Genomic DNA, 25,191 nt, shown 5'->3' with positions numbered 1-25,191 from the left:
TTCTATGCTTTGCCTTAGCTGGACTGCAGTCAGTCTGCTTCTTCTTTTTTGCTGCAAATCCATCAAAAATGTACAGATGGAGGACAAAATAATAAGAACACCTGTGAAATAATGGAAAACCTTTATTAATACGGGGTTGGACCACCCTTTGACTGAAGTACAGATTGAATGCAACCTGGGATAGATGCATAAATGTAATGCACAATACTTAAAGGAATATTACGCTATTCCTTCTGCAGAGCGGTCTCTAATTTCGAAAGTCCGGATGGAGGTGGAAATCGGGAATGAAGTTTGGACTCCAAATATGCCTGTAAATGTTCAATAATATTCAAGTCCAAAGACTGAGGCGGGCCAGGCGATATGTTCAGTTGCATCGTCATGCTCGCTCTTAGAACCATTTTTGAATACTGTATAGGGGCGTTTCGTTTTGAAAAAAGGCCGTCGCTTCCCAGGGAATACAGTCTGGACATGATCCCTAGAATGCTTGGATAGTGATTGGATGTAATCTTCCCATGCAGAATAACAAGTAGTCCAAGACCGCACCAATATATCGCACCCCATACCATAATGGCACCACCCCCATGCTTCACAGTCGGAAAGAGGCAGTCAGAAAGAAATGCTTTTTTGGGCGTTCTCCAGACATAAACGCATCTGGTTATCTGAAATTGAAATAGGGAGAATGATAATTCACTGCTGTCAGGACCAGCGTTTGTGATCTCTGCACCACTGGCATTGCTTGAAAGTATTAGTTGCTTTCACCAAGGGTTTACGAATTGCCACTCTGCCATAAATGTTCACAGCATGAAGTTCCCTTTTGACAGTTTTTGTTGAAACGGGGTCCTGGAGATGACTGTTCATTTCGGATGTTATCTCAGATAACAATTGCTTGTGCTTTCGGCTTACTATGCACTTCAAGACCCGTCTATCACTATCAGCCAGCTTTGACTTTCGGCCACTGTTGTGCTTTGAAGAAGTCGTCTTACCCACTTTCGAGTATGCTGTCTTAACGGCTGATACCATACTCCTTGCACACCCACAAGGTTTGCTGTTTCCATAACTGATGCTTCACTTAAACACACTTTTTGGAACTCATTCCTCTTTGGAACTCTGACAGGTCTGACATTTCAACTTCTCACAGACTGTTGGATTGAAGCATGCAACGAAGGTGACTGCTGTTGAGAGACTGATACCTTTGTCTTCATGTTCACTAGGTGGCAGACTTCTGTTGCAGGTGACACGGCTGTACTGCAGGTGTGAAATACGTCATACTTTTTCACAGGTGTTCGCATTATTTTGTCCTCCATCTGTAAGCCCTTTGGAACAGGCATGTTTAATATGCTGACTTGTGTGTAGCCACAACATGTTGCTAAAAATAAAACTGAAGATTTAATCTGCCTTCACCTCCAATTTCCTAGTTATTATGGATCAACACTTCTACACCATCAAAACTCCTGCTCCTGAATATATTACATATATATGTATACATCTTATGCATGTGCGTCAGGTGGACATTAAAAAAAAAAAAAACTTCCCCAACTGAACCCCTAACAGTTTATCTGCTCAGCCAATCAAAATGAAATTTTAGATATTGTTATGTGAAGGTACGTACTCAAGATTCTGAAGACTTAAACAACAGAACTCTCATAATTATGGTTACAGACAAAAAATTTTGAAATTTTGAAATGGCAACACCCAATCTTTTTTTTCCACAAAAATTAATCAGCCCATTGAAAAACTATAAATGAATTTGAAATGATACCCATATGATAAAATTATAGGCATAAAACATTTGAAAAAAAAAAGTTTTTCTCATGAAGGGGCATTAACGCATATACATTGTCCCCAAACAGTAAGCATTATCCTTAAATCAGTTACAGATGTAATGCAGTTAAAGATATTTTGTATTGTAATTGAATTGCAAATTGATAAATTTTTCATCATGTAAGATTTTTAAAAAGTAGAGCAGTTTTTAAGAAAATATAGCAAGTCATAATATTTTGATATTAGAAATACAATTTTTAATTATTATTCTGAATTATTATGCTGTTAGTAATGAATTGTAAAATTCTTCAAACATTTCAGCTAGGGAAGTGATTAAAACTTTAATGTATAAATAATTAAACAATTAAATTTTTCTGTTTAAATATTTGAATTATCAAGAAAATTGGGTAAATGTGAAAAATGAAATAATTTTGAATATTGGCAGAAAATGATATAAAAATTGCTTTTTCAGTATTAACACACTGAGTGCGCCATCGGTCCCTAGGGACCAACAGTAAAATTCCCGTCTGGCCAGACAGTATCAAAGTTAAAAAATAAATGTAGTAATTTCAATCAATTTTATTAAAACTTATTTTTAAATTATTTAATTTATTAAAAGTTATTTATTTTTTGTAAATTCTTTTGGCACTGTAGGCACTTGTAAAAGGCACAATATTTGCCTGACTGGCCTCTGGATCAAACCACTTTCGGTTTTTTTTTTTTTTTTTTTTTGGTCACTGGTTTCATTACCACTTACGCCTCAACTGTTCTGTCAAGTTCCATTGCCTTGTCTAATGAATTATTCTCTTTGAAAAATAACAGCCGTAATATCAAGACATCAAAAAGGAACCTATGAACTGTTAACCCTTTTAAATAACTCTATAAACTCCTAAGAACTCTAATTCCAATAAACTAATTGAACTTATGTACTTAATATCTTTATGAACTCAAATTCCTATGAACTGTTCAAATACTTATGAGCCTATAAAAGCTCTAAATTTATCTCCGCAGCTATTGCAGAATTCGAATTACATAATTTTCATGTATATATATCAAAATTCTTCTCATAACTTTATTTAATGTATATATTTATGCATAATGATTTAATGTATATATCCAAATTTCATATATTGCATAGATTATAAAATTTGAATAAACATGGTCCTACTAAATGAGCAATAAAGCTGAAAGTCCTTCATGGCGGCACACCTGCTCACCCAGTGGTCTCCTGTCTTATTTAAACGCCCTTCTGGGGGTTGACTCAGGTAAAACTTGAGAAGCTACTAATTAGGATCTGTACCTAGGCAGTCTCGGACACAAGTGTTTAAAATCAGTCGGCGATGGCTGTTTCAGGCTCGGCAGGGACCATATGGTACTTGGTCCGTCCAGGAATATATAGCTGGAGCTATATAGACAGATATTTATAGTTGTTCAGGGCAAAACACCCCATCGGTAGAGTTGACGAATTAAGCGAGCCTTTAAACTGCTTGAATGATGTAGTGTTAGCAGGCCAGATTAGTGGTCTGGTCTGTCTGACAGTGTTTAAGTGACTTCTATCTGCTCTCTGGGGTTGAGGCCCCTGTGGAAGGCAGATGTTTTTACCATCCCTTCAGAACAGGGACGTGGAATGTAAGTTGCTGAGTATTCCTGTCGACTCAGCTTATTCTTAGCTCGTCAGCGCAATGGATAGGTTAGCGGCTTCTTGAATCGCCTCGAGGAGTTGGGACATTTAACTGTGTTAAGGCAGCCTCGAGCTTGCCTGATCTGAGTGCCCCTTCCATCTAGCATTTCATCTAACATTCGAAGACAATCTTCCATTGTCTTATTTGACCGAAAGTTATAACCAGGGCACAAGTTCATCTCTGGTGTTCTCTTCTGTCTTATTTGAACGTGAAAATACTTGATGCCAATGCGTATGTAAGTGTAGACGCATTCAACAAATTGCTTAATCCTTATTTTGTGTCTACTGTTGCAATCATAATAATTTCTACAACATTTATCTTTTTTTGTGATTGCTTGTTGTTATTGTCATTCTACGTAAAAAAAGGTATTTACAGTTACATATTATGTTAAATGTAGGTTAACTTTTTTAATCGGAAAAGCAATGATTTGAGCATAATTACTCGAAAACTATTTGCCTCCCATGTTTGAATCATTGTTGTATTCTTTGCCAAGTAAATTTACTAATATCTAAACCATTTTCCTCTAAAGTGTTTCATAAGAACGTTGTTCGGCCTTCACCGGTCGTATCTGTTGTAACAAAAAATACTAAAAACCTTTCTTAAATACTCATGCCTGTGTTTTCTAAATTAAGATACCTCATCTAAATTGATATCTGCTCTTGATGGCTGGCATCAGGGGTACAATCAAGTAAAATAGAAGAATACTTTGCCTGGTTGACCTTATTTAAAATAATTCTCTTTATATTATCCCCTGATAAGCTAATTGTTTCATTTTGAATTTTATCTCCAAGGTAATGAGGCATATGTTTTACAGTTTGAATTTAATTAATATATACAGAAATGATAGGGTCAGATTTTGTGATCATTTCTATAACTTTTAAAATTAGTATTTCTTTCGAATAATTTGTTACTGGAACCAAGGAAGGCTAAGTTTTGTTTGGCTAAAAACTGAATGGCATAGATAATTCTTTCAATAACATCTCTCCAATGCTTAGTCCCTTTTTTTAATAAATTTTGAAATCCAAATCAACAGGTTTATTCTTTCTTAATTGTTGTAAGAAATCGGACCAAAGACGCAGATTCCAGAAATGCATTTTATTTTTTTCATGAAGTTTTAAGTGCTAAATTAAGTGGTTCTAGTCATTAAATTCAGAACTACTCAAGTTTATGTTGCTGAAACTGTTAAAAATTTTGCAACAAAAACAATGAACAGATTTTTTTTTAACAGAATTAAGAAACCAGTCCCTTTTAACTCTTATGTTGTTTAGCAAGATTCGACAAAAGTATATCTAAAAAAAATTACGTCAATTTTTGTCTTTTGGGAAACTGAAACTGGAAACCAGGTTTTCATAATATCCAGGACCATTTTCTCTTAAGGCTTGAACTTAAGATTTCAGTAATGGACTTCCGCATAATCCGGAATCATCAGGCACAGGCAAATGCATATCTACTGAAGAAATTTTAGATTTCACTAGTGTTTCTTCTGTTTTTTTGACCGTCTGCATTGAAGTTAAAGGTAATTTCCGGGTGAAAACACTTTCTAATTCTTTCTGATTATTAGGTTCTTTTTGGTAATTTCAATGGTAGCTGACACGTTGATGGACAACAAGGGCTAATAGCGTCAGCATGGATATTCTCTGGGTTTTGCAAAAACTGAGTAATTTTAAAGTTCTGGTTTATTAAGTCTTCCTCTCACTTTCGTTTTCTTCATTAAATTCTGATACCCACACAGATTTTTCCGTTTTTCTTCCGACATCTGGGGACAAATGAAAACAGGAAAAGCGGAAATAAAAATAAAAGTAGAAAATAACTATTATAAGAACTATTGTGTAAAACTCTACTTCTTCGAAACACTTGGAAAGTCACTGTTTGAAATATTTTACCTTCTGAAAAACTGAGTATATCTTAAACCATTGCTTGGAAAATATATGAACTATTAGACCATACCAAATAATTCAATCTTTTGTTTAGTAACGTAAATAAATCAAATTTAAGTGTCCATTTAAGACGTGATGAAATAATGAAATATTTTCCTTTGGTTTTCTGTACCACTAAAAATTAGAAAGTGGCCAGTTTTTTACTTTAGAATACCTTGTATATTTTTACTTTATATCTCAAATAGGTATGTTTTAATTTCAGTGGTGCTCCATAAATATGTCAATCCTTTCTTCTAGAAAGATAATAATTTTTAGTTAAACAAATGGATCATGTAAAAAAAAAAAAAAAAAAATTCGAGTAATTAGGCTCAAATCGTCACTTTTCTGAATTACAAAGCTATCCTAAATTTAACATAATACGTAAGTGCACTTACCTTTTTCTATGTAAAATAAAAATAACAACAAGCAATCAGCAAAAAAAATCAGAAAAAAGTTAAATGGTGCACAAATTAGTGCGATTGTAACAGTAGACACAAAATAAGGACTAAGGAATTTGTCGAACACACCTATGGTGCAGGCCTCTACCCTTGCATACACATCGGCATCACGTATTTTCGTTCACATATATTTACAAAATCAGCTCAACTTATGTCAAAAACTGCAAAAAGCATTTGCCGATAAAAATCATACCAATATAAATTGCCAATTGAAACTCTAAGCTATATCATAGTCAACAACATTAGCCTTGTGCAGAAAAGAATTTTGGATATAGTATGTCTAGATATCAGCCCTAGAGCATCTTTTGTGTCCTGTTATAATCACAGTTTGAACCTTGTGGTAAACTATGCTGCAAACAACAATTTACTCAGTACAAACTTCTTAAATATGTAAATTAATTTGGTTTAATTTTAAGGTAAAAATTGTGTTCAGCAATATATTTGGTATCCAATGTGTTTAGTATATTATTTCGCTTCACTTACAGTGTTACTTTTGTATATCATGTTATTGTTGTTGACTAATGCTGACTTATCTGACCTACAATCAGTCCAAGCCCACGAGATTCCTTGGCGCAAGGAGCTCAAGATACATCTGTCGTTCACAACAGCCTTCAGCCCCTTACAGGTGACAAAGCGATTTAGCTCAGTTTTGCCTCCAATTTTGATGGACAGCAACCAGGGGGGAAGGGTCCAAGCATCTCGTACATCCGGTCTCCTACCACCAACCTCTCCAGAGGTCTTTCGGCTCACCGCATATTTAGAGTGCCCCCATGCCGCACAGACACTATACATTTACAAACAATCATGCCTTCTCCGGGCCCTTCAGCACAGCAGTCAGCGATGTTAACCACTATACTGGTTGGGCGATTTTTTTATAACTTAATTATAAGTCTTCAATAAATATGTTTGAGTGTGGGATTTAACAAAGCACAAAATGTTTGCATATTTAAACAAATTAAAAGATAAAATGTAATTTTTTTGGTTTTTCATATTATTGTATTAATAATGCTTCATTTTAAGTGTTAACTATAAGCAATTTTCCTTTAATATCGTCTCTGCATGAAGGCGCTCGCTAGACATTTGCACAACGGCGCCGATTAGGCTTGGTGCGGGCCAGACTATATTAAATGTGATACCGAAGCTAAGTGTCATTGACGGGCCATTATTTCACATATATGATATGTTGAAACAGAATGTTTTATTTTAAATTTTGAACGTACACAAATTATGTCAGAATGCTGTGAAAAGTTACCGAACAGAATCTCTAGAATCCTAGAACTGTTGTGATGAATATTACTTGTCATTTTATTCCATTAAAGTTAATGCAGAACGCTAATGACAATTCCATATTTTGGAGTATCACGAATTTTAGAGCATTGATTTAAATCTAGAAAAATGACATGCAGGAATTTTAAAATTAAAAATATTAAAGCTTTAAAATGGCATTAAAGGAATCAAAACTTAAGTTGCTCTGTTTTTACGTTAATACTTTCTTTTTAATTTTATAGGTAAACAAAATTTCTGATTAATTTTACAGATAAACATAATTTCTGAAAGTTCTATTATTCAAGTCCTGCAATTGCCATGTCGAGAATTCCCCTTAAACTGGCAATAAAATTTTTTTCATTTTCAACAACCTCCCTGTCACTCTTTCCATTATTGATAGTAACATTTTTTTTAAAATTTAGAACTATGCTATATGGTACACATTTCACCATCCATTAGGTGATTCATGATTGGAGCATTGTAACTGCAATAGAAACTTCTGCTATATCATATTCATTTATTACCACTTCTCTACTTTCTCCCCAAATCCATTAACTGGAAAATTTTACTTTTCGTTTATGATATCCAAAAGCCTTCAGATTCATAGCTATCATAATGAAAGCTTAACTAGCCTCTGCTATACATCACTGGCAATTTATGCATATAAATTACAATAAATACAATTAAATGCTATACATCACTGGTAGACTGGCAACTAAACATATGTTTCATTATCTTTTGTTTTGATTCTATTCAGTACTGAAAAGTTAAGCCTGAATTAAATTAGTTTAACTATTTACTATAGTTAGATTTATCACCCGCATATATTTAAGCTTTTCTGAGTCTCAGATAAAAAAATTCTTACATAAACTATATATATAAACATGAAATCATGTATACTCAACACTTCACACCAGGGTCGGCTGAAGTCTGTTATTGTGGCTGAACATAATATTGACAACAGAAAAGGTTACCCTGTTGTCTGATACTCAATTATTAATTAATAATAAAATCATTTTTGACATCGTCACATGAGTTATTTCTCAAGCACCAATAATCATGATCTCAGAGATCAATTTTGAGGAGTTTTTAAGTACAGATGATGATGTGGCCATGTGCACTTAATTGAAATCTGATGTGCAAGCAGCTGTGTCTCAGGTGCAGTAAATGTCATTAAAAGAAAGTTAAGAGGATAATATTATTCCATACATCTGCCAGAAAATGTTACATGCTTTGGCCACTGTAGAACGTTTTGCTGTAACATTTGAGTCGATAGATAGTTTTATGGAAGCCATGAATATGGTTCACCACGAAGTTGGTAATATGAGAGTTCATTTTTTCAAGTTACAGTACAATAGTTAATGTAGTACTGTAGTCTTTCTGTGACAATATGCATAATATATTGTAGTACTTATTTAACAATACACTATAAATGGTTAATGCATAGAAAAAATGATTTCCAAAATAACATTTGAGGCCCCAGTTAACTCAAATTTTTTTAACATGAACTCTTGATTTTCCAGTTCTTGAGATTCGTATTAATAAGGGTTCACTGTATTATTACACAACTGTTTATGATGTGATATAGATAAGCCACCATATTTGGCACACATTTAACAACTGGGTATCTATTAACATATAAATACCAGTTCTCTTTACCTCCAAAATACATTACTGTTTCAGGCACAACATCTTTAATACTGTAATTTGGATCAAGGGTCAAAGCAGATATGCTTTTAGTCATTTGAGTATCTTCATCCACTCTGACAGACAAATGAGCAGTGCCAGGATTAATTCTCATAGTTACATGATGCCACTTATCCCGATTCAAGCCTAGATGGAGAAAGAAATACTTATTAGAATATTAAACAAATCCTCTACATCAAGCTTGACACACAGACTTTCCAAAGAATCCTAAGAGTGTGCGATTTCTGCAGTGCTAAAACCATTATGTTTCGAACCACAATTATCACTAACATATCCAAAATGAAGTCAGCAACTGACCTGATTACCTGGACATATGATAAACAGAACAATTCACTTTTCTGTAAGGGTGCAGCAAATAAAATTCTCCCCTTTGTGCAAGCATATCTACTAAAGTGCTTGTTCAGTGTATCCTAAAAGAAATAGCTTTAAAGTACTAAGCAATCTAAGGGGTGTATATATATATATCTTTTCTAGGTAGTTTTCTGTTCCGCCGGCGCAAATCTCGCCAAGCAGATTTTATTGGTGACAACATACAGTACACACATAAAAAATGTTAACAAATGTTAGTTCTTAAGAATTTTTTATTTTGAAGGCATAAACATTTTAATATCGTTTAAAATTTTATATAAAGCTAATAAATAAAGACAATAAATTTGTAAAAAGACATTAATTTGAGAATTTATTATGCTTTTATATGGTTCAACATCCTGATTTGCCGGTTCATATCACGTGACCCCAAGTGATCTCACCTCATGTAAACTACGCTATGAAAATCTGATTCTCTCAGTAATTATCTACATTAATTAAGTTAAATCTTAATTTGGAATACAAGTTTAAATGAAAGAATTATTTCAATTTGTACGAACAGCTTACTCAGAAATTATGTATTGATCTAATTAATATTCACTTCCTGTGCTTTACTTCACTAGTGCATTCTCATTAGAATTGATGAATTTAACCCTTTGCCTTTTCTGTATTTCGAGTGAGCAGTGTGATTGCATCCTAATTGACTTAATTACCGTGAATGACCTTAAGGCATAAAATTGAACTATCTGGTAAAAATTCTATGTAATTGTATGCCAATATTGAAAGAAACAATCAATCTGATAAGAAACTGCTCTGACTTGTTATGAAAATGAGGTGTAAAAGGTTATCAGCGAGGATATTCATTTTGGCATCAGTTGTACCATTATTGGCCACTTTATCATCTGCGCCGGCAAAACGGAAAAGTACCCTTTTGTCAAAAGCAAAAATTATTATTATTCAGTTAAGAGACACAAGTGCCTCTAATTTTCAACCCCCTGTGAATGACAAAATTGTATATTAAAAAATTTCAGGACACTGGACTTTAATGAACTGCACACCATAGGCTCAAAAATCATGGAGATTAGAGAATTATGCCAACTGTAGATCATACATACTTTTTTAATTCTATTTACATTTCCTCTTTTAAAATTTTACTATAAATTTGTATTACCTGAACATAAATAGGAAACTAATATAAACTTCTACATTAAGGATTATTTAAATTATTTATTATTTATCATGTTTATTAATTTTTTTAATTACAACTACATACAAAGAAAATAACATTTCTACAAGTTCAAGAGGAAAACATAATGCAGATAAAGGGATAAATAATACGGATACTTTCTGAAGGAGGAAAATTTTTTTCATAAAAGTGTATACAAGCATTTTACATAAAAAAATGCATTTCCTAAACATAAGTTATTCTCAAATAACTCTTATATTTACAATTAAGTAAAAGAATAAATAAATAACTGCTTACAACAAATACCCTAGCAATAAGAATACTCTTAAAATAAATCTTAGACTGCTATTCCCTACATGTATGACTGAATACTACTAATAATTAGTTAAAAGTAGCAGATTTGAAATTTTGGATTTATTATAAGAAAATTCCTCTATTCCGTAGTCCTTTTTCTTTACTCAATTTTCCTTTTTATGCTAGGGAAACTTGCATGAATGCTACTTTTCAAAATTTATATCTTTTCAAAAAAAAAAAAAAAAAAAAAAAACCTCAAAACTACAGAATGTAAACAAGCTGTCTACAAACATCTTTGCAATTCATATTAACTTGAACTAAAAGTAAGACAAACCAATTTTACACATGGTGGTCATAAAAAAAACTTCACTTCCAGTTATATAGTTTCTCAAAATGTGTATATAAAAATTTTTAGCAGTCAGATTTTCAATTGCTTCCTATCTTCCTCAAAACTTAAGGGAATCACTTACAGATGGAAAAAGAAATGTTACAGTGCAATGTATAAAATGACTACATTAGTAAGCATTATCATATGAAACTGAATCTTACATTTTATGCCATATTTTCTTTCAGATGCCTTCAGATCTTCAGATTTTACATATTTTTAAATTTTTTTATTTCAAAATTATTAATTTATGAAAACAATAAGCATTTATTATTTTCACCATTAAAATATAATTAATACTCTCTTTTATACATCATTCATTACTTATTAGATGTAGTATGCCATCCCAGCAAAAATATTTCAATGAAAATACTACATACAGCAAACTTACCTTTTCCGACAAAATATGTTTCATCATGACCATCACGGAACACATGAATGATTTTTAGCTGTCCATTTTCTAGCATTAAATATAATTCATACAGTGGAAAGAGGCTTGTATCTGTAGTGGAGCCATGGAAGAGAAGGAGACCATGAGGCCGATCTGTTCTGGATTATACAAAAATAAATTAGCAAAAGAAATCTATAAAAATTATAACACTACACAATATATATAACATTTGCTTACATGACAAATTTTACAGAAGCAATCTAATTCATCGATGTGTTTTTATGTAACAATACTAAAAGGTTACTTATATAGTAATGCAACCATTTCAGTGCAATTTTTTATAGAAGAAAGTCTTATATTTGCAAAAAACTTACTTATGATACACATACCCACTTTATATTTTATATATGTATTTATCTAAAAAATCAGTCAATAAGCTTATTTACAAGTGAATATTTTTTTCATCTGTTCTAGTGAAAAATTCATGGCAATAGCTTTAATAAAGAATTCAAATGAATTATTCCCTTAAAGCGAGTTTTTAGCAAAATACTATGTCTATAACAGCTGTTTGACTAGAAAAAAAAGACTGCCGGCAGCAGTGCCTATTAAAACTGAAGAATTGTTATGAGCATGGTTACCAGAGTTTGGCGCATTTTGAAAATATGGCAACTTCTGCTGAATGCTGGACAGTCGGGCTTTTATTGTATTACAGAAACAATCCCTGAAAACTTTCTAATTTGCAAATAATGAAGTGTAATTCATCCAAAAATGTATGGAATTAAGTACTTTTGTATCATCCTACATGTAAGATATTTTTAAAAAAAATTTTAAATTATTCAGAAAAAAGTGTTGTTGTGGTTTATTATCCTCAACTGAATATATCATTTCCAAGAACTGATCATGGCCAAAAGCAAATAGTTACTGGCAAAGGTCTCTTGGGCACCCCATGGCTCGCTATGTGAGTTTGCACAGCTCCATCCCAATTTTGATAAAAATCCCAGGAGATGGATCCAAAGGTCTCTTAGCATTCACCTCTCAAGAGAACTTGTTTGTTAAAGAGAGTTTGATAGCATTTTACATACCCTCATGCTTCAACAAGGACACTATACATTTACAATAATAACCATGTCTTATCAGCAATTTGAAGCTGTACCCAACATTATGACAGCCAGCATTTCTACCCTTAGGCTGAATAGAATGGCTCGGAGAAAAGAGCCAGTTCACCCTTTTCTGATACTTGCTTTCCTTCAAGCATGTATTTTACAAACTTTTTAAAATTGATCCCATAAATCAGTACCTTCCTACACACTACAAATATACTAAAACATTTTATCTGGGTACTTTTACACTAACAGGAATAGCAAAATATTCTTTGTAAAAGAATAGGTAATTTTGTTAATACATTTCTCAATTTTTTCAAATCATTTATAAACATGATTAATACTATCAGTTGAAGACAAAAAATGTTCCTTTGCCTTACATATATACCAAATTATTTTGATTTTAAGGAAGACTTAATTTTACAGATTTTTAAGATATAAAGTTAATATGCAGGACAAATTCAAAGCAAATACTTTAACATGATATGTCTGCTGATCTTCCACTCACCAGTGATTGGGTCTTCAATAATTTGGGTCTTAAAAAATGACTTTATATATATATTGAAGATCGATTTCAATATTTATTATTATATCATTTGTACATTGCTATTTTTTCTATTCTCCAATTTTAAAATCCCACTTTGGCTTAAATTAACAGTATACATAGCATGCCCATTAAAGTTCTTTTGCATATTTTACGTTTTTAGAACTATAAGTCACAGACACATATTTTCAATTACAAAAGTGCTTTATAAATAAGACAAATATTTACATTTGGGCAATTTTGGTCCAAAAGAGCTTTGTTCTTGAAGGACTATTGTTTTCGTTTTGCGATTTTGCGTCAGAACTCTATAAACAGCATATCACTTTTCGAATCATTGCCACCAAATATCTGCATAAATACTTACACATTATTTCTCACATTGTGATAAAACAATGGTACCTAGAGCCATCGAATTTTGAATGACATAATCCTACTGCGAATATGGGTATTTGAAGGCCCAAATTTGAAATTTGGAATTTGTTTTATTATTGAGTTCAAATTTTGTAAAACTTTAATGAATTTTTGATTAACAATCTCAACATCTTAAAAGGGAGCAATGGCAACACTCTACAGGGGAAAAAAAAACTTTTTAACTCCAGCACGCGGAACTGTGTATTGGAAATTCTAAAGATATGCTCTTTTTAAAATTATTTTGCGACACTGCTATTAAACTGAATTTTATGGTTTTAAGTGCGCATGATATTTAATAAATAAAGGTAACACTCAAAACTTTAAAAAATGCCCCTTTGCACGTAATTTAAAATCTGAAACTTTCCACATTTTTTTATTTTTTTAAATCAATTTTGTAAATATATAATTTTTCCATACAGTTACAGCCCCATGCCATATACAGTTATGGTGAGTAAAAATTTTTACTCATTATAAAAAATATATGCCATATACAGTTATGGTGAGTAAAAGTTTTTACTCATTCTAAAAAATATAAGGTTTATGCATAAATTTCAAGTCTTAAACCACAAAAATTGATCAAGATACTTAAAGTTTGAGATCATTTATGAACATGGATTTAGGATCCTAAAGTAATAAAATTTCATGTAAATATGATACACTTGTAGCGTTTTAAAAATTATTATGAAAATGTTTTGAACATATTGAATGCAAAAAAAATTACAAATTAAAGGATGTTACTTACTTACCATATTACTAGCAAATCACAAGAGTATCACTAAAAGGCATTAAGTAGAGAAAAAAAATAACCCTGATTATTAACAATTCCCTGAAAAGAATTCATGAGCCATTGCACAATGTGAATCAAATAGGCAAACCGGTGGCCAAAATGTATTTAAGTAGAAACCCAAGTATACTTTTGTGCAGCACATGAGAGCAGATTTCCATCTTCAAACTTGACAATGAGAGCAGATTTCTATCTTCAAATTTGACAATCATTTTCTGATTAGGGTGTGTTTTGTTGCATTCCTTTTTTTCCCCTTGTAAGGAATCAAAATAGGACTGGGGTGCTTGCTGGCAAATGAAAAAGAAAATGCTGTTTCTTCAGAAATATGGTCTTTGCTTCAACAATAAGGAAAATAAAAATCTGTATTCTATGAAGGTGAACTTAACTAAAATAATAAAATTTTATGGATCAAAATTTTTACACAATACCAAATTTGTTCAAGACTCTAGTTTTTTTTTTTTTTTTTTTTTTTTTTTTTTTTTTTTTTTTTAAAAGCTAAAACTGTCTACATGGGAAGACTAACATCAAGTCCACCACGAAATTGTGTACAATACCTTGTTTGGGCAATTCTCTGATGTTTTTGAAGCTAAAATACATTGCTGCACTTCTGATACATGTGGTACACTACAAGACATGTATGCACTATAAGAAAAAAGGTAAATGTTTTATTATTGATACATGACCGTTATCTTTTGTGTCTTGGTGAAAAATTAATTACCAGTGGTTGGCTGTTTTCAAGAGTAGGGTGTGGATAATCAGAAAGTACGGTCAATTTTTTTAACTCATCCCTCAAGAATGATAAATTCGGTGTTCTGAGACTGAAAAATCAAAAAAATTCCATATTTAGAAATTAAATATCTTAATCCCCACCCCCTATTAGTGAGCCAAAGTTTTAGTTTTAACTTTTAGAATGAGTATAAATCTTTATCAAAAATAATTAATTATACAAATTGAAAATTTTAGATTTGATTCAAAAATACCATAACATGAACATTTGTTTCATTAAAAATCTATTGGTAATTGAAAGTAAATGTCTGCTACAAATGATTATGAAAATGATAATGGCTGCATAAGGATTTTTATAAGACATTCTTATATTTAAAAAATAAATTTTAAAAAAAACCACTTTTCATTAGTAATAATTTTTAAACAAGTAAACAAATACTTAATAATAAGGATATAAATAAGTTCATCCAATGAAGAATAAAAATTAAGCACTTAATTTTAAAAATGAACCTGTGTTAAAAATTTTATTGTTACTGTTAAAATACTACATAAACTTTCAAACAAATCATTATACTTTACATTATTTGACTAGATATTTCAGGTAACATATGAAAAAATATCTGATAAAGTGTGAGGAAACACCCACCTGAATTTGAAAGTTACTTCCCTGATGGCAGGCAAAGGCCATTCTGGTTGCAACTGAAGGAATGACTGAGGCTGAGCAAATGTGAAAAGTTGACTAGACGAAATCTCTGATGAATGTTCAGAGGATGATGTTGCAATGAATATTGAAAAGATGATAAGTATTTTAAACATGATGAATGGCCTGAATACTGCAAATAAAATTTTGCAAAAATTAGAAATTTTTTAAAGTAACAGAGTTAACAGCATTTTTTTATATGACATTTTAAAAAGAAATGTTTATATTAGTATTGTTCGTAGCTTATAATATAATTCTAGCAAAATAACTAATTTGATCTTTACTTGAAAAACAGATGAAACACTCTCACTTAATTTGGTTATTGTTAATTGGTAGTAGATTGGTTTGTCCCTCTTGACAATACAATTAATCTGCAGTCAATGACAATAGTTACATTTTCAGTACTTAAAATTTTTATTTTAATATTTAGAATTTTTTATGGTTAAAAATTCTTTTTATAAATAGATTTTAAATAATTTTTACTACAATAGAAAACTAAATACTTTAAATACTGACTTAAATATTACTTAAAATACTTCCCCCCTCAATTCATTGCTTTAATAAAATTTCTTTTCCTTGGAGCTGACATATGAAAAACCTTTTCTAATAATAAATTATTGATATAAATAAAATATATATATTACTTTCATATCAAGAAATGTATAATATATGTATTATTTTCTTATCATTTTCCCACAACTATATAATGCCTTATCTATATTAAATAACTGTTTGATAACATTTTATGAAAACATTTCTATTTACACTGCAGATTTTAAATAAATCTTTTATTAGAGTATTTCCTTCATAACAAATTATGAGATTTATGTATGCCATATCAGAAATTCATGTATTTTTCCCAAAAATAAATTTCATATTCATTTTTAATTTTTAATGCATCTAAATTAAATACTGCAAGAATTTGTCTTTTTCAATGTTAGTTTTTTTATCATGACTTTCCTTTATTCTTAACTGATAGTAATAACTTTAATGGTAACAACTGTTAAAAAGCATGCTATGTTATATCAATTATCTGTACATGTTCTACACATATTTACATGCTCATTCTTGTTCCATTTGGTTTGCAATGGAAGTTTCCACGCAGTTTCTTAACTTTTCTACTCACTAACTTTTTTTAACAACAAATTTGTGGGATATGGCTAGAAACCAAATGGAAATGTAAATGCAATAAAATTATGCACTGCTGGGCGGGGGGGGGGGTTGCCGTCAAAGTGATAAGGAAGAACTAGCAGAAAATTGTTTTCAGAGAAACCTGCTCACATTTATGATAAACTGTGCCATTTATGGTTGGTGGAAGAAGTTAAAAACAAAAATTAGCTATGTCACATAAAACTATGAGAGCCAACAACAATTAATTATCTCTGTGAGCTACACTTGATCAAAATGGAAGATGAATGGGGAAGATGGAATTAAATGAGTCATTTAAATTTAATAACATTTTTATTCCACTATATGAAAACTGTCGATCATTAGCATATGGGAATTAAAAATTAGACAAAAATATCATGGACATGTATGCATGTTATGATCATTCATTCATTTTGTTTTCTATTTTTGTTTCTCAAAATTTTACTTTTGAATTAATTTGCATTCAATCATCAGATAAATTTCTTAAAACATGCATCCCATTAAATCTTATCTATCGAATATGCTCAATTAGTTTTAACAATGAATTAATATAATTTCAGAAGCTGTTACACTAGTAAATATTTTGAAAACTAAAAACTGTTCCGGAAAAAAAAAAAATGTATTAAAATAATAAGAACTCCTTATTAAAAAAAATCTGCTTTTAATTTAACCCTCCGAAAAAAATCCTATTTACAAAAAATAAATAAAAAAAATTTTTTTAATCACATTTTTTTTTCTATATGTCAAAAAGAATTTCTATAAACACTACAGTCTGCATCAAATTTTATCATAAAATATATTACTCCATTTAAGGACCTGAAAATCAAGTATAAATATTAAGCTGTCAGGTAAAATGTTTTATAAAATGCTTAATACTTTTTCTTATTATGAAAATACTGCTATAAGTTTTGTGCATTATTAACATTAATCAAATTATGAATATTTTCAATAAATATATCTGAAAATCATTTCTCAGAGCTTATCGAAACTTTTAAAATTCATTTATAATAATTTCTATGTTAATTACTAATTTATTTAGTAATTTTAAATCCCACAGATAATATATGGTGGCACTGCGGCATTAGAAATACTTCGGAAATATTTCTTAGTAATATATTCAATAATTACATTATCTTTGTCCATTCCAAAAATAGAAACTTTTGATGTGTGAAAAAACATGAATTTTAATTTTTCTTGTACACGCCAACGTGTTTTTAAAAGTGTACGACAAAATACTTTTTAAGATCACAACAATCAGCAACTTCCCAAAAATACTCAAGTCAATATTTAGGAATTTTTTAATTATATTCAAACTGATACAAAACAAAAATCCAGCGTGTTCTTTTTACTTTATAATAATATTTAAAAAATTCAACTTAAAGTGGGAGAATTTAAATAATTTCTTTCATAAATAGAAACTTCTTTCTTCATTTCACAAGCAACGAAATTTTAAATATACGCGGCTTAAAGCTGCCCCAAAATGCGCATGCTCCACTAGAAAAAAAACTAAATTTCAACACTTTTATGATATTTACTCCTTCTTTCTCCAATAAAGCAGTGCCTTACCTAAAAAAAGACTGCTCGTTTTCCATGCTGTTAGTCCAAACTAGCCCACACAACGTTGATAAAAACTGATAATGGCAGCTCAAACATCCTGCATGATGTGAGAGATGAAACGGAAAACTTTTTACAAACCTTGTTTATACCGATTCTTCCGACGCGGAAATCGCATTGGATAAAAAATTCCCTTTTTATTCTGCAATCGGATAGTTGTAAAAAGGATTAAACAAACGAGTGCATGCATATTTAATTTATTAGACACATCTCTATCATGATATATATCATGAAGGAGAAACTAATATAAAGAAAAAGGTTTTACGTTAACTGTTCAGGATTTTACGTTACGAACGTTAACATTTATGACTGTAAAATACCCCACTTTTGTTTTATTTCGCGCCTGACTATTAAAATGCTTAATTTGTCAACAGTTATACTTTTTACAGGATCAGGCTTCGGCCTTCTCCCAAGTTACCATATTTTCCATATTAGCCAGTAGCCACAAAAAAAAAAAAAAAAAAAAAAAAAAAAAAAAAAAAAATCTGAAATGTTTCAGATTTTAAATTACGTCCAAAGGGGCGTTTTTTAACATTTTGTGTGTTACCTTTCTTTATTAAATATCATGTTCCTCGCACTTAAACCATAAGATCCAGTGCAACAGCAATATCGCAAAATAGTTTTAAAACGAGCCTATCTTTAGAATTTCCGATACAGAGACTCACGCGCTGGAGATAAAAATGTTTTTTCTGCACAACGTTGCCATTGCTCGCTTTGAAATCCTTGAGTTTGTTAATCAAAAATTCGTCAAAGTTTTAAAAAATAGGAAATCGATCATAAAACAAATTTCAAATTACAAATTTGGTCTTCCACTTGCTCATATTCGTTGAAGGATTACGTTATTCAAAATTCGATGACTCTATGTACCGTTGTTTTATCACAATACGAGAAATATACATACATTTATGCAGATTTTTCATTATTTAATTTCTTCAAATATAATGCAGGACTCTAACATTTTGTGGCAACAGTTTGAAAAGTGAACCGACATTTATGAGTCCGACGCAAAATGCCAAAACGAAACTAATAGTCCTCCGGGATTCAAATCCCTTTGGACTAAAAAGAAAAAGATATGGATAATTACTGTACGTTGCTCTACACAGCATCGAGCACTTGCCCAGGAGTGGGTAATAAAATAAAACAGGCAAGTTTAGAGACTAGTAAGTTTAAGCCTTTGTGGCCTAAAAACTAAAACCGGAAGTCTAATAAGTAAATGCGAAAATAAATAATAAAGGGTCCTTTTGTCATCTCGTTAAGTTAAACGGCATTTCTCTGTTAAGGAATTCATTTATACAATTTAATTGGTATATCCGTTAAATTACTTACATAATTATACATATTACACACATATTACATTCTCCCTTTATAGTACACATATTACATTCTCCCTTTGTTCCTAATGTAATAAAAAACAGATCAAGAACAAAGAGTCTAAAGTTGCTACAAATGAATTAATTTATGTCAAAGGATAATTGCCTTAACTGCTCTTTGCCACTAATGTAGAAATAGATCAAAAACACGGATACTAAAAACACATCTAGATTAGTTAATTTATGTCTAAGGATAACTGTCATCATAAAGATGTCTTTCTGGAGAACTTTCTTAGAGAAATTTCTTATCACAGGTCGAAATGATAAGACCTTTAAACACTAGTAGTTCGACCCGATTCGAATCCCGGAGAATTTGCTATTTGCTAAGCTTCTTGGTTATCCGCATGTGTAACATGAATATAAGTTAATTTCCTCTAGAAAGTCTTCTAAGGAAACATTCCTCAAATTAGCCATATTGCTCTCGTATAGTTCAAAATGAAGTAAGCGTGGCTTCATATTACACTTCATTGGCTTGCATTTGCATTACCTGCAGGCCAAATGACCAAAAACACCGTAGAACTAGCAAGTTTAGCTTCACGAATCAACTCAGCGATGAATAAGGATCAACATTTAACTCTTCAGCACCTGCAGACTCCTAAATCAGTTCTTTTCAAATTCCTGAAATGGCCATGTGACATACTTTAACAACAGTCTGTTTAATGAAATGGTTACTTTCTAAGATTCCGTAAAATAAATTGGATGGACGAAAACGCTGTGTAACTGTAGATAAATGTTTGGCAAAAGCGTCCTTTTGCTTTAAAGCAGAGTTTCTTAAATTGTGAGTCGCGACCCCCTTGGGACCTGCAGCAGGAGGTCGCCAAAAACTTTAGCAGTTTTGATATTTCTTTAACTTATTATAATAATTTTACAATTAGACGAAATTGAAACAACAAATATCAATTGCTTGCAACGATAAGTATAAATGCTATTAAAAAAAGAGAGAAAGAAAACCACTCGCATAAACTGCACAGCTATCAAAAGCTACTAATATTCAACAGTACTCTATAGATAACACAGAACTTTAGGCGGATTTGCTCTCAGAAGGTACCAATAGCAAGTAAAAATAACTAAGGGCTCATTCAAGAATTCCAAAACCAATAAACCATGTGTTTTCGAGATGATGGGTGAGGATGGGGGGGAAGGAAACACGTGCTGAATCGAATCTAGACAAGGGGATATTTGTTTGTATGGACGATTGGGCACTTGGCGCAGCTAAAAAGTAAACATTAACCAATCAGCTTGTTACGGGCCTGTTAAAGTTGACAGGAGGTATCCTAAAAAGTTACGAACAAGAAAGAAACTTGCTGTTGAAGTCAGAAATCGCAACAGCAGCACAGCTAAAAAATAAGAAGAAATGATACTGAAATTTTGCATCTTTACATCATCACCTATAGCCATCAGAAATGTTTTAAAAAAATAAGACATAATGGTTAAAAAAAATAAAAAAAATAAAAAAATAAAAAAAAAATTAAGTAATCAATTTGTCTTTTGTGGATCGACCCTGCGTCCGATTTTCGTGCTTTCAACTATAAGCATATTATTATCCCTCATACCGACTTTATTGCTACTTGCGCTTTATCATCGCTTCAGCTTATTTATCAATCGAAAAATTCTTAAGCAGCCAAATTTTTCTGCAGGTCAAGTGGTTAATTTTATTAACTGATTTGAGAGGTATGTTTTAGTAAAGATTTTTCTGAGGATTTATAATTTTATAATGTAGCATAATGAATAAAATAAAATTTCTTAATTAAAGTTATATGTTTTGAAAAATATAAGGAAGAATACATAAAGTAAATAATTAAATTAGTACACAACCATACTTACTTTAAGAAACAGCGTCTGCTAACTCATTTTTAAAGTAAATTTTTAATAACATCTCTACTACTAAATAATGAAGAATATGTATACATATAGTTATGTATCGTATAGTCTGGCGCAACGGTGCACCTATAATTTCAAACTACATTTTTTTAATTTTTAGGTATATTCGCCATATAACACCTTTCTTTAGTAAAAAACCTGAAAGAAAGATACACCTGCGATGTTCTTTTCTTTTGAAGTCATTCATTCGAAGACTTTTCACAGGCTTTCGAACAATTCTGGTTTCAAATTCATTCAATTTGAAAAAGAAAACGAAAACCGTGCTTCAGCAAGAATGTTTGAAAGCTCCACACGTAAGTAAGAGAAAAATAAAATTACATTAATTAATATGAAAAAGAATAAATTACGTAAGGAATTGCTTTGCGTAAAGGAGTAACGAAATGGTCTATCCTAGAGGAAAGTATACTAACTGCTTCCACACGCCGGAAAGGATTAGTTGTAACGAGAAACAGCGTATGTTTATTTGCCGTAAAGTGAGCAAAAAGAATAATGACAGTAAAAACTTCAAAGCCACTTTGAGCTGGTATAGTCGATAATAATTTATAATAACGGAATAATTTAGATCTACGAGAAAAAACAAAAGTTTCACAACGGCTTCCCAAAGATTTGGACGAAAAACTGTAAGTTTTTAAAAGTATGTTAATGACTTATTGAAGGCAGGGGAAAAAAAATATGTACTGTCACATATTGGAAATATGGATGAAACTTCAGTAATGTTTGATATGATAAAAAATATAAAAAAATTATGTGAAAAAATATGTACTGTCACATATTGGAAATATGGATGAAACTTCAGTAATGTTTGATATGATAAAAAATATAAAAAAATTATGTGAAAAAATATGTACTGTCACATATTGGAAATATGGATGAAACTTCAGTAATGTTTGATATGATAAAAAATATAAAAAAATTATGTGAAAGAATAAAAAAGACTCGCATAAAACAGTAGGTCACGAAAAACTTACCTCACCGTAGTGCTTTGCTGCTTAGTAGATGGTATAAAATTAAAATCCCTGGTTATTTTTAAAAGAAAGGCGATGCCGAAATGTAATTTCTTAAGTGGTGTTTTTCATTCATGCTGACGGCCCACCAGCGGCCGAGCGGTAAAGTCGCTGAACACTGGTAGTTCAGTCCGAGGTTCGAATCCCGCGAACGGGCTGGCTGCATGGGTGTTTTCGTGGTTTTCCCCATCTGTAACGTGTATACGAGCCAGTTTCCCTTAGAAAGTCTTCCACGAAGGCAACCCTCCCCTTAGGCAGATAGCCCTAGTGTGCTTTGCCGTAATTAAATACACACACACACACACATGCTGACGAAAAAGGATGGATAGACGAAAACGGTGTGCAACTGTAGATAACATTTTTGGCAAAAGAGTCCTGTTGCTTTAAAGCAGAGTTTCTTAAATTGTGGGGCCCACCAGCGGCTGAGCGGTAAAGTCGCTGAACACTGGTATTTCGGTTCGAGGCTCGAATCCCGCGAACGGGCCGGCTGCATGGGTGTTTTCGTGGTTTTCCCCATGTGTAACGTGTATACGAGCCATTTTTCCTTAGAAAGTCCTCCACGAAGGCATCCCTCCCTTTAGGCAGATAGCCCTAGTGTGCTTTGCCATAATTAAATACACACACATTTAAATTGTGGGTCGTGACCCCCTTGGGGCCTGCAGCAGGGGGTCGCTAAAAACTTTAGCAGTTTTGATATTTCTTTAACTTATTATAATAATTTTACAATTACCAAATATTTTTACACAATGTATCTAAAAATAGATAAAGATAAGATAACAGACCCCCCCCCAAAAAAAAAAAAAAAAAAAAAAAAAAAAAAAAACGAAAACGTTTCGACGCATTCTTTTTATAATATGTCATTTCGACTGTTATTTATTTAAAAGTTTCACATTGTTCTATGTCTTAAAAAAAACCTGCAATAGTATATTACAGTACAAGTGAAAAAATTGACAGTTTCACTCTTGAGCGTGTCGGATTTGCGCAATACTTATGGGGTCCCACAAAATTTTTGTGAATATTATGGGGTGCTGGTGGTCGCGAAAAAAATCTCAGTGATAAAGAGAGATCGCGACTGAAAAAAGTTTAAGAAACCCCGCTTTAAAGAATACAGAAAGTCTTTTAAATGCGGCATGTTCATATTCCATCTAACGGGTAATACGAAGAAATTGTTGAAAGAGTTTATGAATTATACAGACATGGCAGAGGAATATGGCATATTGTAGCAGTACAGCTAGATGCGAGCTATCATAAAATCTTTAACAAAGGACTCGTACTTTATCATATATAAAAACAAAATGCCAAATTCTAATGCAATGTTTCGCTTTAAAAAAAAAAAAAAGGCAAATATAAATTATTGTGCAAGAAGAAAACATTTTAAAATTTTTAAAAAATCTTGAAAAACTACAAAAATCACAAAATTATACAGTATAATGGGTAATTTTAAAATAAGGGTTCAATAACCAATGCAAATGTTAAAATAATTTAGTAATAACTCATTTACAAACATCTTTTACTGGCAAATTAAAAAATGGGATTTCGTGGCATCAGCTTGCTGTTTAACAATTTGGTTTTATTCTTTAAATCTTACATCATTCTTTAGATATGGGTTTAGGCTTCGAATTTCTAAAACAGAGGAGCTGTTTTCATCCCCCCCCAAAAAAACTTTCAAACGATCTTAAAGCACTGAACCAATCTCTATATTTAATGAACCTTCTACAACGTTGTTTATAAATAAATAATAATAATGAAAAAGCGCGGTATATAACTCCCAGTTCCAGATGTGAATACACAGCAAGCCTTGTGTAGTCTGAAACCGTCGGTCCGACTGCCAATCACGAAAGCTGCACCCACAAGACCACAAGACTTTTGAACTGTTCGTACAAACTTGCGAATGTATACCTTCGTTAACGCTCTTTTCTCAGAATAACTGAATACCTTAAAAAACTGAAATCTTTATTACCCTAAGGAGGAATTAAAGAATATTTTAACACTTTGCCATTCAATCCAGATGTGCTGAATTCTTCAATCAGCGAGCGAGATTTTTTAGTAGAGAGAGAAGTATTAAAGTAGGTCATGCTTGAAAAAGATAAATAAAAGATTTTTCTATTTTGTGCCACATGCCAAATCGAACGGTCCAGCACCAGAGTACCAGTGCAGAAAGCACTGTACTCCTATCGAATAAATGTTCTCTTCGAATGTTATGGCAAACTAAGTTAATTGGTGCTAAACTATGTGTATAATGTTTTTTTAAATAATAATAGTAATATAATAATTAGGTGAAGACAGCGGCACTAAAAATATAATTAGGTCTTTTGCTGTTAACAGAGTCGCTTACAACATAGCGGCAATTTCAGTTGCTTTACTAACTAATAGAACGTTGACTGTTGTGAATATTTTGAGCCAGGTGATAATAAAAGGTATGGAATTGCACAATATTTATTTCTTCACGAATCCTATTACCCTGTTATTTCCTATCCAACAGGGAGCGTTTGTTTACACTCTGTCGCCGAACACAGTTCTGTGAAGTTTGCAAAGCTTTTGAATATGCCCAAACAA

At 31.7% G+C, this 25,191-nt stretch overlaps 1 protein-coding gene across 5 annotated transcripts in view; it reads right to left on the bottom strand.

Moving 5' to 3' along the window:
* Window positions 1-25,191, bottom strand: part of LOC118199327 (axotactin-like) — a 260,812-nt gene that overhangs the window by 144,435 nt on the left and 91,186 nt on the right. For 4 of the 5 annotated variants that reach the window (XM_085824186.1, XM_085824184.1, XM_085824183.1 and 1 more), the window contains 3 exons: window positions 15,564-15,750; window positions 11,353-11,510; window positions 8,743-8,916 (listed from right to left, as the gene is read on the bottom strand). In XM_085824186.1, the coding sequence (XP_085680312.1) occupies window positions 8,743-8,916; window positions 11,353-11,510; window positions 15,564-15,733 (502 nt within the window). In that variant the 5' untranslated portion in view covers window positions 15,734-15,750. Of the gene's footprint in view, window positions 1-8,742; window positions 8,917-11,352; window positions 11,511-15,563; window positions 15,751-25,191 lie in introns of those variants that run through there. The other variant, XM_085824187.1, reaches the window with a different exon arrangement.

This window comes from Stegodyphus dumicola, chromosome 9 (genome assembly GCF_044657685.1).
Source record: "Stegodyphus dumicola isolate Sdum_Otavi_A_Nest chromosome 9, ASM4465768v1".
In the NCBI taxonomy this organism is placed as follows: domain Eukaryota; kingdom Metazoa; phylum Arthropoda; class Arachnida; order Araneae; family Eresidae; genus Stegodyphus; species Stegodyphus dumicola.
This window is presented reverse-complemented; position numbering and strand designations above follow the sequence as displayed.